At 48.8% G+C, this 12,833-nt stretch overlaps 1 protein-coding gene across 2 annotated transcripts in view; it reads left to right on the plus strand.

Moving 5' to 3' along the window:
- HNF4G (hepatocyte nuclear factor 4 gamma) overlaps positions 1-12,833 on the plus strand; it is a 74,712-nt gene that overhangs the window by 40,356 nt on the left and 21,523 nt on the right. Inside the window, exon 1 of one of the 2 annotated variants that reach the window (XM_068155589.1) lies at positions 8,894-9,255. The exons of the other annotated variant lie outside the window; for it this stretch is intronic. Within the exon in view, the coding sequence (XP_068011690.1) occupies positions 9,138-9,255 (118 nt within the window). The 5' untranslated portion in view covers positions 8,894-9,137. Of the gene's footprint in view, positions 1-8,893; positions 9,256-12,833 lie in introns of those variants that run through there. 2 annotated transcript variants of the gene reach the window in all.

Genomic DNA, 12,833 nt, shown 5'->3' on the forward strand with positions numbered 1-12,833 from the left:
TGTGTCCAAAAATGTGTGCTGGCAAGTGGCTTAGCCTAGATTTCCCACACAGATGTGCGCTGCAGTTCAGCATGGTGTGAACTGATCCCCAGCATCAGTGCTGGCTCCAGTTTTGTTCAGTCTCTTCATCAATGACCTGGATGAGGGAAAAAAGTGGACCCTCAGCAAGTTTGCTGATGATAGCAAACTGGGAAGGGTGGTTGGCACACTGTTAGGCTGTGCTGGCATCCAGTGAGATCTGGACAGGCTGAGAGCTGGGCAGAGGGGAACCTCATGAGGGTCAACAAAGACACGTGCAGAGCGCTGCATCTATGGAGGAACCACAGCAGGCACCAGGACAGACTAGGTTGGACGCGATGATCTTGAAGGTCTCTTCCAACCTGGTCTGGTCTGGTCTATTCTATTCTATTCTATTCTATTCTATTCTATTCTATTCTATTCTATTCTATTCTATTCTATTCTATTCTATTCTATTCTATTCTATTCCATTCCATTCCATTCCATTCCATTCCATTCCATTCCATTCCATTCCATTCCATTCCATTCATCCTGCTGGAAAGCAGCTCCATGGAGAAAGACCTTGGAGTGCTGGTGGGCAGCAAGTTCTGCATGGGACAGCAATATGCCCTGGTGGCCAAGAGAGCCAATGGGATCCTGGGGTGCATCAAGAAAAATGTGGCCAGCAGGTTTATAGAGGTTCATCCTCCCCCTCTACTCTGCCCTGCTAAGACCAACCTGGAATATTTGGTCCAGTTTTGGGCTCTTCAGTTCAAGAGAGACAGGGATGTGCTAGAGAGATTCCAGCAGAGAGCTACAGGGATGATGACTGGGGGGACTTGAACATCTCTCCTGTGAGGAAAGGTTGAGGTCCTGGAGCTGTTTAGTCTGGAGAAGAGAAGGCTGAGAGGGGATCTGATCAATGTCTATAAATACCTGAAGAGTGTGTGTCAGGATGAAGGTGCCCACTGATAGGACAAGGAACAACAGGTACAAGCTGCAACACAGGGAGGTTCTACTTCAACATGAGGAGAAACTTCTTGGTGTGAGGGTGCTGGAGCCCTGGAGCAGGCTGCCCAGAGAGGTTGTGGAGTCTCCTTCTCTGGAGACTTTCAAGACCCATCTGGATGTGTTCCTGTGTGACCTGCCCTGGGTAATCCTGCTTTGGCAGGGGACTTGGACTGGATGAGCTCTGGAGGTCTCTTCCAACCCCTAACATTCTGTCATTCTGTGATATGTTGAAGCTGTTCTCAACACTTTGCCTACTAAGTGTGCCACAAAGCCTTATTCCTCAGCTCTGATCCTGCCTTTGCTTTTCCAGTGTCCTAGCATTGTTCTTTAGGACATAGTCAAAAGGCAGATGTGAAATGAAAAGGCACAGAAGCACCTGAGTGTCATGGATTTCTTGGTGAAGCTGATGGCTGATGCTGGCTTGGAGAAATGTGCATGAGGTGGTTCCTCTGATCATTGCACTGGAAGCAGTGGTGCTGTGCACTCACTCTTGTGGCTCACAAACTGAAAAGTCCTTTAGCATTAACCAACTCAAAGGCACTTTTGCTTTGCTCAGAACCTATCTGCTAGCCAGCTCAAAGGCACCTTTGGTGGGCTCAGAACCTCGCTGTTTCAAAGTGGGGAAGGTGGAGCTATGTTATGAGACTTGCTGTAATGTTGTGGAGTTGTGGAGGGCCATAGCCATTGATCCTTTTGGTGTTTATGTGGCCAGCAGGTCAAGAGAGGGTATTCTGTCACGCCACTTCATTCTGCTGAGATTTCACCTGGAGTCCTGTGCCCAGTTCTGGAGTTTCTGACACAAGAAGAACGTGGAGCTGTTTGAGAGGGTCCATAGGAGGCCGCAAGGATGATCAGAGGGCTGGAGAGCCTGTCCTATGGGGACAGGCTAGGGGACCTTGGGCTGTTCAGCCTGGAGAAGAGAAAGCTCCAGGGAGGCCTTAGAGCAGCCTTCCAGTACCTGAGGGGGCTCCAGGAGAGCTGGGGAGGGACTTTTGACAAGGGCTGGGAGTGCCAGGCTGAGGGGTGATGGCTTCAAACTGGAAGAAGCTCCATTTAGATGAGACATTGGGAAGAAACTCTTCCCCATGAGAGTGGTGAGGCACTGGAACAAGTTGCCCAGAGAAGTTGTGGAGTCTCCAAGCCTTAAAGACTCCCAAAGAGAGGCTGGAGGAGGCCTTGAGAGACCAGTTCTAGTGGGAGGTGTCCCTGCCCATGGCAGGGGCTTGGAACTAGATGATCTCCGAGGTCCCTTCCAACCCAAACCATTCTAGGGTTCTGGGAACATTTCCCAGTCATTACTCATGAGGTGTTTATGAAACCCTTGGCGGGGGGTGGCAGCAGAGCTGCTGTGATGATGACTGGCAGCCGAGGGTGTGTTCAGGAGAGGGACACTCAGTCCCTGGTATGCCATGGGTGTGTGTTTCTGTAAGCCAAAGATGAAATTCCCTGCAGGAAGGTGCCCACTGCTTTTGGGTAGCCAGCTTTTGGACACTCTCTGCTTTGGAGATCTTTCTCTGATTTTCCTGGAGTAAGGAGAAGTTAGAATCTCAGAATCATTTTGGTTGGAAAAGGTCTTTAAGATCATTGAGTCCAACCAGTATCTAACTCATTATTTCTCAGCTCCTAGGGTTTCCTAGGCTTGGTACAGACACCCTGCATATCCTGCCTCAGGTGTGTGCCAGCAGCTGGGAGGGGGGACATCAAAGTGTGTGTTTTATTAACAGACTGGGTAAATAGAGCAGCTTTCTGGCAAAACCAGGAGACTACCATGGTGGAGCAGGTCCAGAGGAAGACATGATGATGATCAGAGGGCTGGAGAACATTCTCTGTGAGGACAGGCTGAGAGAATTCAGGCTGTTCAGCCTGGAGAAGAGAAGGCTCCAGGGAGACCTTAGAGCAGCCTTCCAGTGCCTGGAGTCCAGGAGAGCTGGGGAGGGACTTGTGACAAGGGCTGGGAGTGACAGCATAAGGGGCAGTGGCTTTGAGCTGGAAGAGAGGAGATTGAGACTGGAGATGAGGAAGAAATTCTTTCCAGTGAGGGTGGTGAGACACTGGAACAGGTTGCCCAGGGAGGCTGTGAATGTCCCCTCCCTGGAGGTGTTGAAGGCCAAGCTGGATGAGGCCTTGAGCAGCTGGAGCTGGTGGGAGGTGTCCCTGCCCATGGCAGGGGGGTTGGAACCAGATGATTTTTGAGGTCTTTTCCAACCCAAACTGTTCTGTGATTCTGTTATTTGGAGTGTGTCCACCACAACTCACTGTACTGGCACAACAAGAAGTGCTGTGATGACGTGATCCTTCCTCAGAACACTTGGGGAACAAAAGAAAGCTAATTTCTAAACAAAGAGTTTCTTGTGAGGAGAGAGATTTCTTCCTGATGTGGAATGATGTAAAGATTGCTGCTTAGAAAAAAAAACAACACACTTAATAATAATAATAATGAAAATAAAACCAACAACCAAACAAATCAGGAAAGCATCAAGAAGACCTAACCTGTTTTCAGTAGGGGCAGTAGTCTGAGACTTGGCTTTCTTTTTCAGGAAGCCTTAGATGCAAACAGGCTGGTTTTTATTAGCTTGTGTTCTGTTTCATAGCACCATCAGAAAGAATGATTGCATTGACTGTGGAGAGCTGAGCAATGAACAGGCTTCCAGATAAGATAGGAATGCTTTCTGGATGTGAGGCTGAGGTCAGCAGGTGGAAAGAAAGGAACCAATGAGCCCACAGGAGCAAAACCAGCGCGGGGGAGCTTGGTCTTTCTTCTCCATTAGCACAACGTTTCTCTTGGAAAATCAATCCTGAGGTTTACAGGAGCACTGAGCTCAGGGGACTCTTTCACAGGTTGGCTAATTACACACTTTGAAAAACTTCTGCTTACATAAGGATGTCAGCAGGAGATGGCTTGGGATTTGAAAGAACATCTCATACTACATGCTGTGGTTTCAGTCCTGCACCTGGGCAGGAAAACCTCTTGCACCTGGGCAGGAAAACCCCCTGCACCAGTACAGGTTGGGAGATGATCTGCTGGAAGGCAGCTCTTCAGAGAAGGAGCTGGGAGTGCTGGTGGACAAGGTCACCATGAGCCAGCAATGTGCCCTCGTGGCCAAGAACACCAATGGGCCCCTGGGGTGTATCACAGAGTGTGGGCAGCAGGTCAAGGGAGGTTTTCCTCCCCCTCTACTCTGCCCTGGTGAGGTCTCATCTTCAGTATTGTGTTCTGGCCTCTCCAGTTTGAGAGAGACAGGGAATTGCTGGAGGAAGTCCAGTGGAAGCTACAGAGATGCTGAGGGGCCTGGAGCATCTCTGTGAGGAGGAAAGCCCCTGGGGCTGCTCAGCCTGGAGAGGAGCAGCCTGAGAGGGGATCTGATCAGTGCTGATCAATAGGCAAAGAGTGGGGGGAAAGAGGATGGGGCTGGGCTCTTTTCAGTGGTGCCCAGTGACAGGACAAGGGGCAACAAACCAGAATCCAGGAGGTTTTACTTGAACTTAAGGAAAAACTTACTTGGTGTAAGGGTGCTGGAGCCCTGTAATAGGCTGTCCAGAGAGGTTGTGGAGTCTCCTTCTCTGCAGACTTTCAGAACCCATCTAGACACATTCTTGAGCATCCTAATGTAGTTGACACTGCTCTGGCAGGGGTGTTGGACTGGATGATCTCCAGATCTTCCAACCCCCACAGTGCTGGGATTCTGTGATTCAGAATTTGCAAAGCCAGTGTCCAAAATGAGAAGAGCCCTGCTGAGGGCTGGTGAGTTGGAAAGCTTGGACTGACAGACAACCCAAAGCTGTTCATCATCAGCTTCTTTCCTCCATTCCAGCACTGCATTGTGATCTACCTCAGGCAGGAAGAAAACCAGTTCACATTTTATAGTAGTTGCTTAGAGTACATGAACTGCTCATTGTTTACTTCACAAGGCCCCAAACTTTTGCTATGCAAGGTTTGACTGCCAGAGGTTTCATTACAAACCATGACAAAAGCAGTATCAAGGAGATCTTCCCTGCAGTCTGCATTTTTCCATATTAAAAAATCAGTGGAAATGAGTTTTTCTATGGCAAAATTATGAAAGGTCAACTCATGGCTGTTTTGACAGCACTGAAGAAGTTCTGCCAACCTTGGAAGGAATGGCAGGATCTGAGTGTGTCAGCCCTGGGATCTTCATGGATTCATAGAATAGGTTGTGTTGAAAGGGACCTTCAAGGTGATCTAGCTCCTGCCATGGGCAGGGACACCTCCCACCAGCCCAGGTTGCTCAAGGCCTCACCCAGCCTGGCCTTGAACACCTCCAGGGAGGGAGCATCCACAACCTCCCTGGGCAACCTGTTCCAGTGTTTCCCTACCCTCACTGTCAAGAATTTCTTCCTCATCCCCAGTCTCAATCTCCCCTGTTCCAGCTCAAAGCCATTGTCCCTTGTCCTGTCACTCCCAGCCCTTGTGAAAAAGTCGCTCCCCAGCTCTCCTGGAGCCGCTTCAGGTACAGGAAAACTTCTCTAAGGTCTCCCTGGAGCCTTCTCTTCTCCAGGCTGCACAGCCCCAACTCTGCCAGCCTGTCCCCATAGGGGAGGTTCTCCAGCCCTCTGATCATATTCATGGCCTCCTCTGGACCTCACTCTGGACTCTTCTCATCCATCTTCCAATTCTGCTCTTATTTTAAGTTCACTCTTGTGACAGAATGTTTTCAGGACTGGAGATCTGCCTGTTCTGGATGTTTGGAGCTGAGCAGCCTAGAACTTGGGTGTGAAAAGGCTTGAGGGTGTTCGTAGAAAGTCTTATCAAAAGGGATAGAAGATAATTCCAGCTGACATGAAATCCTTGGTGGTTTATTGTTAGCAGCATACTTCAGTGAGTCATTTGTTGTGTAACTAGTAATTAGTTTTATTGCAAGTGCTACACAAACGCAACAAGAATGTGTAGCAAATACAACAAATTCCACTGCTGGAGACGCTTTGCAGACTGAGCCATCAGGCAGAAGAAAACTGGTCATAGAATCATAGACCCCTCGAATAATTTTGGTTGGAAAAGACCTTTAAGGTCACTAACCTGTTGAGGGGTCTGGAGAACAGGTCTGAGGAGGAGAGGTTGAGAGAGCTGAAAAAGAGGAAGCTGAGAGAAGACCTCATTGCTCTCTACAGTTACCTGAAAGGATGTTGGAGTGAGGCTGGTGTTGGCCTCTTCTCCCAAGTAACTAATGACAGGACAAGAGAAAATGGCCTCAAGCTGCACCAGGGGAGGTTTAGGTCGGGTATCAGGGAAAAGTTTTCTTCCTGCAAGAGTGGTCAGAGATTGGAACAGGCTGCCCAGGGAGGTGGAGGAGTCACCATCTCTGGAGGTGTTCAAGAACCAAGTAGATGTGGCACTTTGGGACATGCTTTAGTGGTCATGGAAGTGTTGGGTAAAAGGTTGGAACTGATCATCTTAGAGAGCTTTTCCAACATGAATGGTTCTATGATTCTGTGATTGCCTAAATCTACCAAGGCTGGGGCTAAACCATGGTCCTCAGCACCACAACTTTGCCTCTTCCTCCAGGCATAGGGATTCAGCTACCTCCCTGGGGAGCCTCTTCCAGGGGTTGAAAATCCTTTCAGTAAGAAGTTTCTTCTGATACCCAGTCTAGTTCCATCTTGGGATGAAATTAACTGTGATTTCCTAAACAAATATGGGCTGTTGGTAGTTTTTCATCAATCTGAATTTAATTTGGTTTTATTTGTTTGTTTGTTTGTTAAGAAGAAAATGCTAGCTCTGGGTAAAGGCTTTGTGCACTTCAGAGATTCATAGAATGGGTTGGGTTGGAGAGGGCCTTAAAAATCATCCAGTTCCAACCCCCCTGCCATAGGCAGGGACACCTCCCATCAGCCCAGGTCGCTCAAGGCCTTGAACATCTGGCCTTGAACACCTCCAGGGAAGGGGCATCCATGACCTCCCTGAGCAACCTGTTCCAGTGTCTCACCATCCTCACTGTGACAAATTTCTTCCTTTCTCCTCCTTTTCAGTTTAAAGCCATTACACCTTGCCTTGTCAATACATGCCCATGTTTCATCTTCAAACCCATTGTGTCCAGGGTAAATTTTGCTCCATCTAGCATGTAAATGAAGCTAAAGAATGAGCATCCCTGGAAAGGTCAGCCTTGCACTGCAACAGTACTTTAGAAGTGGTCCATGCAGTATTGTCTTTGGCTGACAGTGAATGTTTCTGATGAGGAGTTTAACACAAAATTACATGTGCCTGAGCAAGTAATTTTGCCTGGGGAGCAGAGAACCACAGAATCACAGAACATTAAAGGTAGGAAGGGACTCTACAACCTCTCTGGGCAGCCAGCTCCAGGCCTCCAGCACCCTCACAGGGACAAAGTTTTCCATTCTGCTCCAGCTTGCCCCCAGTGCCCCTTGTCCTATCCTTGGACATCCCTGCGCAGAGCCTGGCTCCATCCTCCCCACACTGCCCTGCACATCTTTATCACCAGCAATGAGGGCAGCCCTCAGGCTGTTCTGCTCCCATCTCCAGAGCCGCAGCTCCCTCAGCCTGTCCTCACAGGGAGATGTTCCACTGCCTGCAGCAGCTCTCTGGCTCTGTGCTGGACTTTCTCAAGCAGTTCCCTGAGGTTCTTCTTGAACAGAGGGGCCCAGAGCTGGACACAATATTCCAGATGTGGCCTCACCAGGGTAGAGCAGGGTGGGTGGAGAACCTCTCTTGACCTACTTCTGACACACCCCAGTATGCCACTGAGCTTCTCAGCCAGAAGGGCAAATGAAGTATGGGTTTATTTCATAGGGAGTAATTGGCATGGTGAGCATGCAGAGATGTTCCTGCAGGCTGTCCAGATGAGCTGCTGACTCATCATAGGTGATCGGTGCAGTGGGGAGGAGGGTAGGCAGCTTGTGTCACTGGAGGTCTTGGCTGAGCATGTCTGCATGGGCAGCTGATTGCTGCTGGCAGAGAATGCCAACAGTTGTAAAACAGGGAGGGTTTGCAGCTGTCTTTTAAAAGATGATGAAGGATGTTTTGGGTAAGAGGATAGCCCATAATTGTCCCAGACTTCCTTATTATGCTTGAAAAGAGAGAGCAAAATGGCACCTGAACTTCCAGTCCCTTCACATAGAACAGCCACAGTGCCAACCCAGGCTGGGGTGATGGAATTGAGGGCAACCCTGCGGAGAAGGACTTGGGGGTACTGCTGAATGAGAAGCTGGACAGGAGCCAGCAATGGGCAGATCAAAAACAGCATGGCCAGGAGGTCAAGAGAGGTGATTCTGCCCTTGTGCTCTGGTGAGACCTCACCTGCAGTGCTGTGTCCAGCTCTGGTGCCTCTGTCACAAGAGAGACACAGACCTAATAGAGTGGATTGATGGAGTGGGTCCAGAGGAGGGCCACCAAGACGATGAGAGGGCTGGAGAACTTTTGCTATGGGGACACTGAAGGAATTTGGACTGTTCAGTCTGGAGAAGAGAAGGCTCCAGGGAGACCTTAGTGCTGTTATTTAATATCTGAAGGGGACCTATAGGCAGGCTGGGGAAGGACTGTTCAGAAGGGCCTGTGGGAACAGGACAAGGGGTAATGGTTTGAAACCAGAGCAGGGCAGATTCAGGTTGGATGTCAGGAGGAAGTTCTGCACAATGAGAGCGGTGTCATACTGGAACAGGTTGCCCAGGGATGTGGTTGAGGCCCTGTCCTTGGAGATATTCAAGCTCAGACTGGATGTGGCCCCGGGCAGCCTTCTCTACTTGGAGTTTTCCCTGCTGAGTGCAGGGGGTTTGGAGAAGATGAGCTTTGAGGGTCCTCCCCAGCTGGATGAAGTCTGTCCGTCTGAGGTGTATTGCACACTGACAACAGGATGTGTCGCAGGGCTTCTCACTTGGCCTAGAGTTCACTCCAGAACTGAAACCAGTACAACTCCTGATAAGGTTATTTCATAAAGCATTCCAGGATTATCATAAGACTTGCACTGTATCATAAAAGAGAGGGGAAAAAAAAACCAACACCCAACCAAGAGGTAGAATCCAGCCTGCAGAAGCACTTTTCCAGCTCCTCCCACTGCAGCACAGAGGTGACACAGTTGTGGTTAACTTTGGATTATCAATCCCTGTGAAGCAGAACAGCAAAGCTGTCCCTCTGAGCAGCTTGTTCTCTGGTTTCCCATTTGATGATGAGGCTCTCAGAACCCATCCTAGACATGGAAATGGCCAACTACAGTGAGGTTTTAGACCCCACCTACACGGCACTGGAGTTTGAGACCATGCAGATCCTGTGCAATGGCAACGGTGAGTTCGGCTCTGCCACGCCACATCCAGCCAGGGGACAGAGAAAAGGGGGGGAAAAAAGTTTAGCCAGGCCCTGGGGTGGCAGCCAAATGTTTTCTTAATGGAGCTCATGGGGGTTGTTTGCAAACTACAAATCTGCTCTTTTGCACTTGGTCACGAAGCCTCGGTTAATAACAGCCTGGTCCTTTAATGGGAAGGAAAAGAGAAGGGAGGTTTTGTGTAATAAAGTAACTGAGCTGCACTGTCACCACTCACTTCATCAAAGGAGGAAAATGGTGCATTCAGCAGTGCTTTTATTTACTGTAAGGCAAATCAATAACTAGTATTGACAGCTTAGACATGGAAGTATAATTTGTGTCTTAATGTTTGGAAGGACAAAGCAAAATTATCCACGGGCTTGTGGAGGAAAAAAATTAGCTGCTGTTTGTTAATGCCTACTTTCTGATAGCTGGGCTAGTATTTTCCTGATTTCAGTGGTAATTGAGCTTTTCTAGGAGGAACTAAGCTGATAGGTTAAAAGAATCATGTTGGCTTTCCCGAGGCTGATGTGTAGCTGAGGGAAAACTCTTTGATGGAAGACTTTAAATGCAAGTGGGCTTTTGGATGTAGCAGATTTTCTGAGAGATGATAGCCAGAAGTTCTGCTGGAAATCCCATCCCTGGGGAGGTGCTGGAAGGTGTCCAGAGTAGGGCCACAAGGATGATCAGAGGGCTGGAGCTCCTTTTCTGGGAGGACAGGCTGAGATAGTTGGGGTTGTGCAGTTTGGAGAAGGCTCCAAAGGAGACCTTATTGTGGCTTTCCATCCCCTAAAGAGGGCTACAAGAAAGCTGGGGAGGGACTTCCTAGGGTGTAGGGTAGTGATAGGACTAGGGGGAATGGATCCAAGCTAGAGGAGGAGGAGGTTTAGGTCAGATGTTAGAAAGAAGTTCTTCACCATGAGGGTGGTGAGACACTGGAACAGGTTGCCCAGGGAGGCCAGGTGAATGCCTCCCTTCCTGGAGGTGTTCAAGGCCAGGCTGGATGAGGCCTTGAGCAACCTGGTGGGAAGTGTCCCTGCCCATGGCAGGAGGTTTGGAACTAGAGGATCTTTGAGGTCCCTTCCAACCCTGACAATTCTGTGATTCTGTGACATTCAAGACCAGGCTCAGTGTGGCCCTGGGCAGCCTGCTCTAGTTGGAGGTGTCCCTGCTGAGTGCAGGGGGGTTGGACAGGATGAGCTTTGAGGGCCCCTTCCAACCCGATGCAATCCATGAGTCTGAACCAGGGAGCACATTTTATTCTGCCATCACTGAGTGCTGCCCAGAGAATAAAGCAGTGGCAGCCTATCAAAGGGAACAAAAGTGTCAGGCAATGGTTTTCCAAATCTTCTAATGCCTTCATAAAGTGGGTGCTTGACCCCTAGAGGACCATTTGTAGGTCTGCTGTAGTTTGTGTTTTTAAAGAGCAACCCAAACATTTGGTGATTTGCAGGGGCAATACTTAGCACCTGCGTTTCTGTATATTCCTGCCAAGCAAAACCTTGGTGAGTTTGTATTGCTGGCCTTGCAGTTTGGTCTCACATTCAGTTTCCAACACACTCAGCAACCAGTAATGTAGGCTTGGGTCTTCCTTGAAGAACTAAAGCCTGGACCTTTACACACTGAATGACATTGAAGCCATCAACAGTGATCATGTGAATTTTAGATGATTTGTCTGCTCTTGGCTCTGCTGTGGGTGATCTTGTTGGTGATTTGTTGTTGTTGTTGTTGCTTTTTTGCTGACTGGCACCCTTCCAGATCTGTTAATGTTACACAAAATGCGAAAGCAGCTCAGGGAGGTTGTGCTGGGTTGCATTATCTGTGGTGATAGAGCCAGTTCAATTATTCACTATCAGTGATTGGCGTGATAATTATTAGGTATTAGGTGCAGCCTGTTTTTGTTCAGAGTTTGGCTTGAGCTTAGCTCGAGTTTAGCTCCCCAGTTCAAGACAGACAGGGATCTACTGGAAAGAGTCCAACATAGGCTTTGAGGATGATGAAGGGACTTGAACATCTGTTCTGTGAAGAAAAGCTGAGAGCCCTGTGGCTGTTTAGTCTGGAGAAGGGAAAGCTGAGAGGGGATGCGATCAATGTCTATAAATATCTGAGGGGTGGGTGTCAGAGCTGCCAGGCTCTGTTTGGTGGTGCCCAGTGATAGGACAAGGAACAACAGGTACAAGCTGGACCACAGGAGGTTCCATCTTAACATGAGGAGAAACTTCTTTGGTGTGAGAGTGCTGGAACCCTGGAGCAGGCTGCCTAGAGAGGTTTTGGCATCTCCTCTGGAGACTTTGCAAATCCAGCTGGCTCCTGGTGTGGCCTGCCCTGGGTGACTCTGCTTTGACAGGTGGGTTGGGCTGGATGATCTCTAGAGGTCCCTGCCAGCACCTGCCACTCTGTGATTCTGTGTCTCTGATTTTCTTACAGAATTTATAAAACCACTGTCTTGCAGGGACAGTGTCTGCTTGGAACTGAGAGTTGGATCATGGTTTAGTGGCCATGGTGGTCTTAGGTTGAAGGTTGGACTTGATGATCTTAAAGGTCTCTTCCAACCAAAACAGTTCCATGATTCTATGAACATGCCTGTGTGTGTTTTATAGCTGTCTAAATCTACAAGGAGTGTGCAGAGAAGTTTAACCATCTTTGTCTGTTGATTTCCTGCTTTGATTTCTGTTGAAATCAAAATAATTTTGCAAATTGAGGGCAATTTCCCAGACATTTGTTTCAGAAGAGATAAACATTTTGACTTAATGATCCTAAAGGTCTTTTCCAACCTAAATGATTCTATGGATAATACCAAGGAAAATAACTATGTCCTAACTGATAGACCTGATGTATTAAATATAAGGGCTCTGGGGAGACTTTAGAGCAGACTTCCAGTACCTGAAGGGGCTCCAGGAGAGCTGGGGAGAGACTTCTGACAAGGGCTGGGAGTGACAGGACAAGGCACAATGGCTTTGAGCTGAAATAGGGGAGACTGAGACTGGAGATGAGGAAGAAATTCTTTCTGGTGAGTGTGGGAAGACACTGGAACAGGTTGCTGTTAGAGTACCCATTTATATTATTATTCCTATTGTACCAGCTCCAACAGAAAGGTGTTACACAAACACACCACAGAATTTTCCATCTCTCCTGAAGAGCTTAGAATGTAAACAGAGCTCTTTAGACAAAGAGAAAAGAAGCACCATGCTTTGTGTTTTACAGAGAAGTTGGGTGGTTGGGGCTGTTGGTTGCTGAGCAGCTCCCCAGGAGCCAGCAGTGCCCTCATGCAGCCCAGCAGGGAGCTGTGTGCTGTTCTGCAGCCAGAGGAGTGTGGCCAGCAGGGCAAGAGAGGGGATTCTGCCCCTTAACTCTGCTCTGCTGAGACCCCACCTCCAATCCTGCTCCAGTTCTGGTGTCCCCAGCAGAAGAAGGACACAGAGCTTCTGGAGTGAGTCCAGAGGAGGCCAAAAAGATGATCCAAGGGCTGGAGCACCTCTGCTATGAGGAGAGGCTAAGGGAGCTGGTACTGTTCATCCTGGAGAAGAGAAGACTCTGGGAGGACCTTAGAGCTGCCTTCCA

The sequence above is a fragment of the Melanerpes formicivorus genome, unplaced genomic scaffold (genome assembly GCF_026170545.1).
Source record: "Melanerpes formicivorus ecotype bairdi unplaced genomic scaffold, bMelFor1.0.p_v2 SCAF_32, whole genome shotgun sequence".
Lineage (NCBI taxonomy): Eukaryota > Metazoa > Chordata > Aves > Piciformes > Picidae > Melanerpes > Melanerpes formicivorus.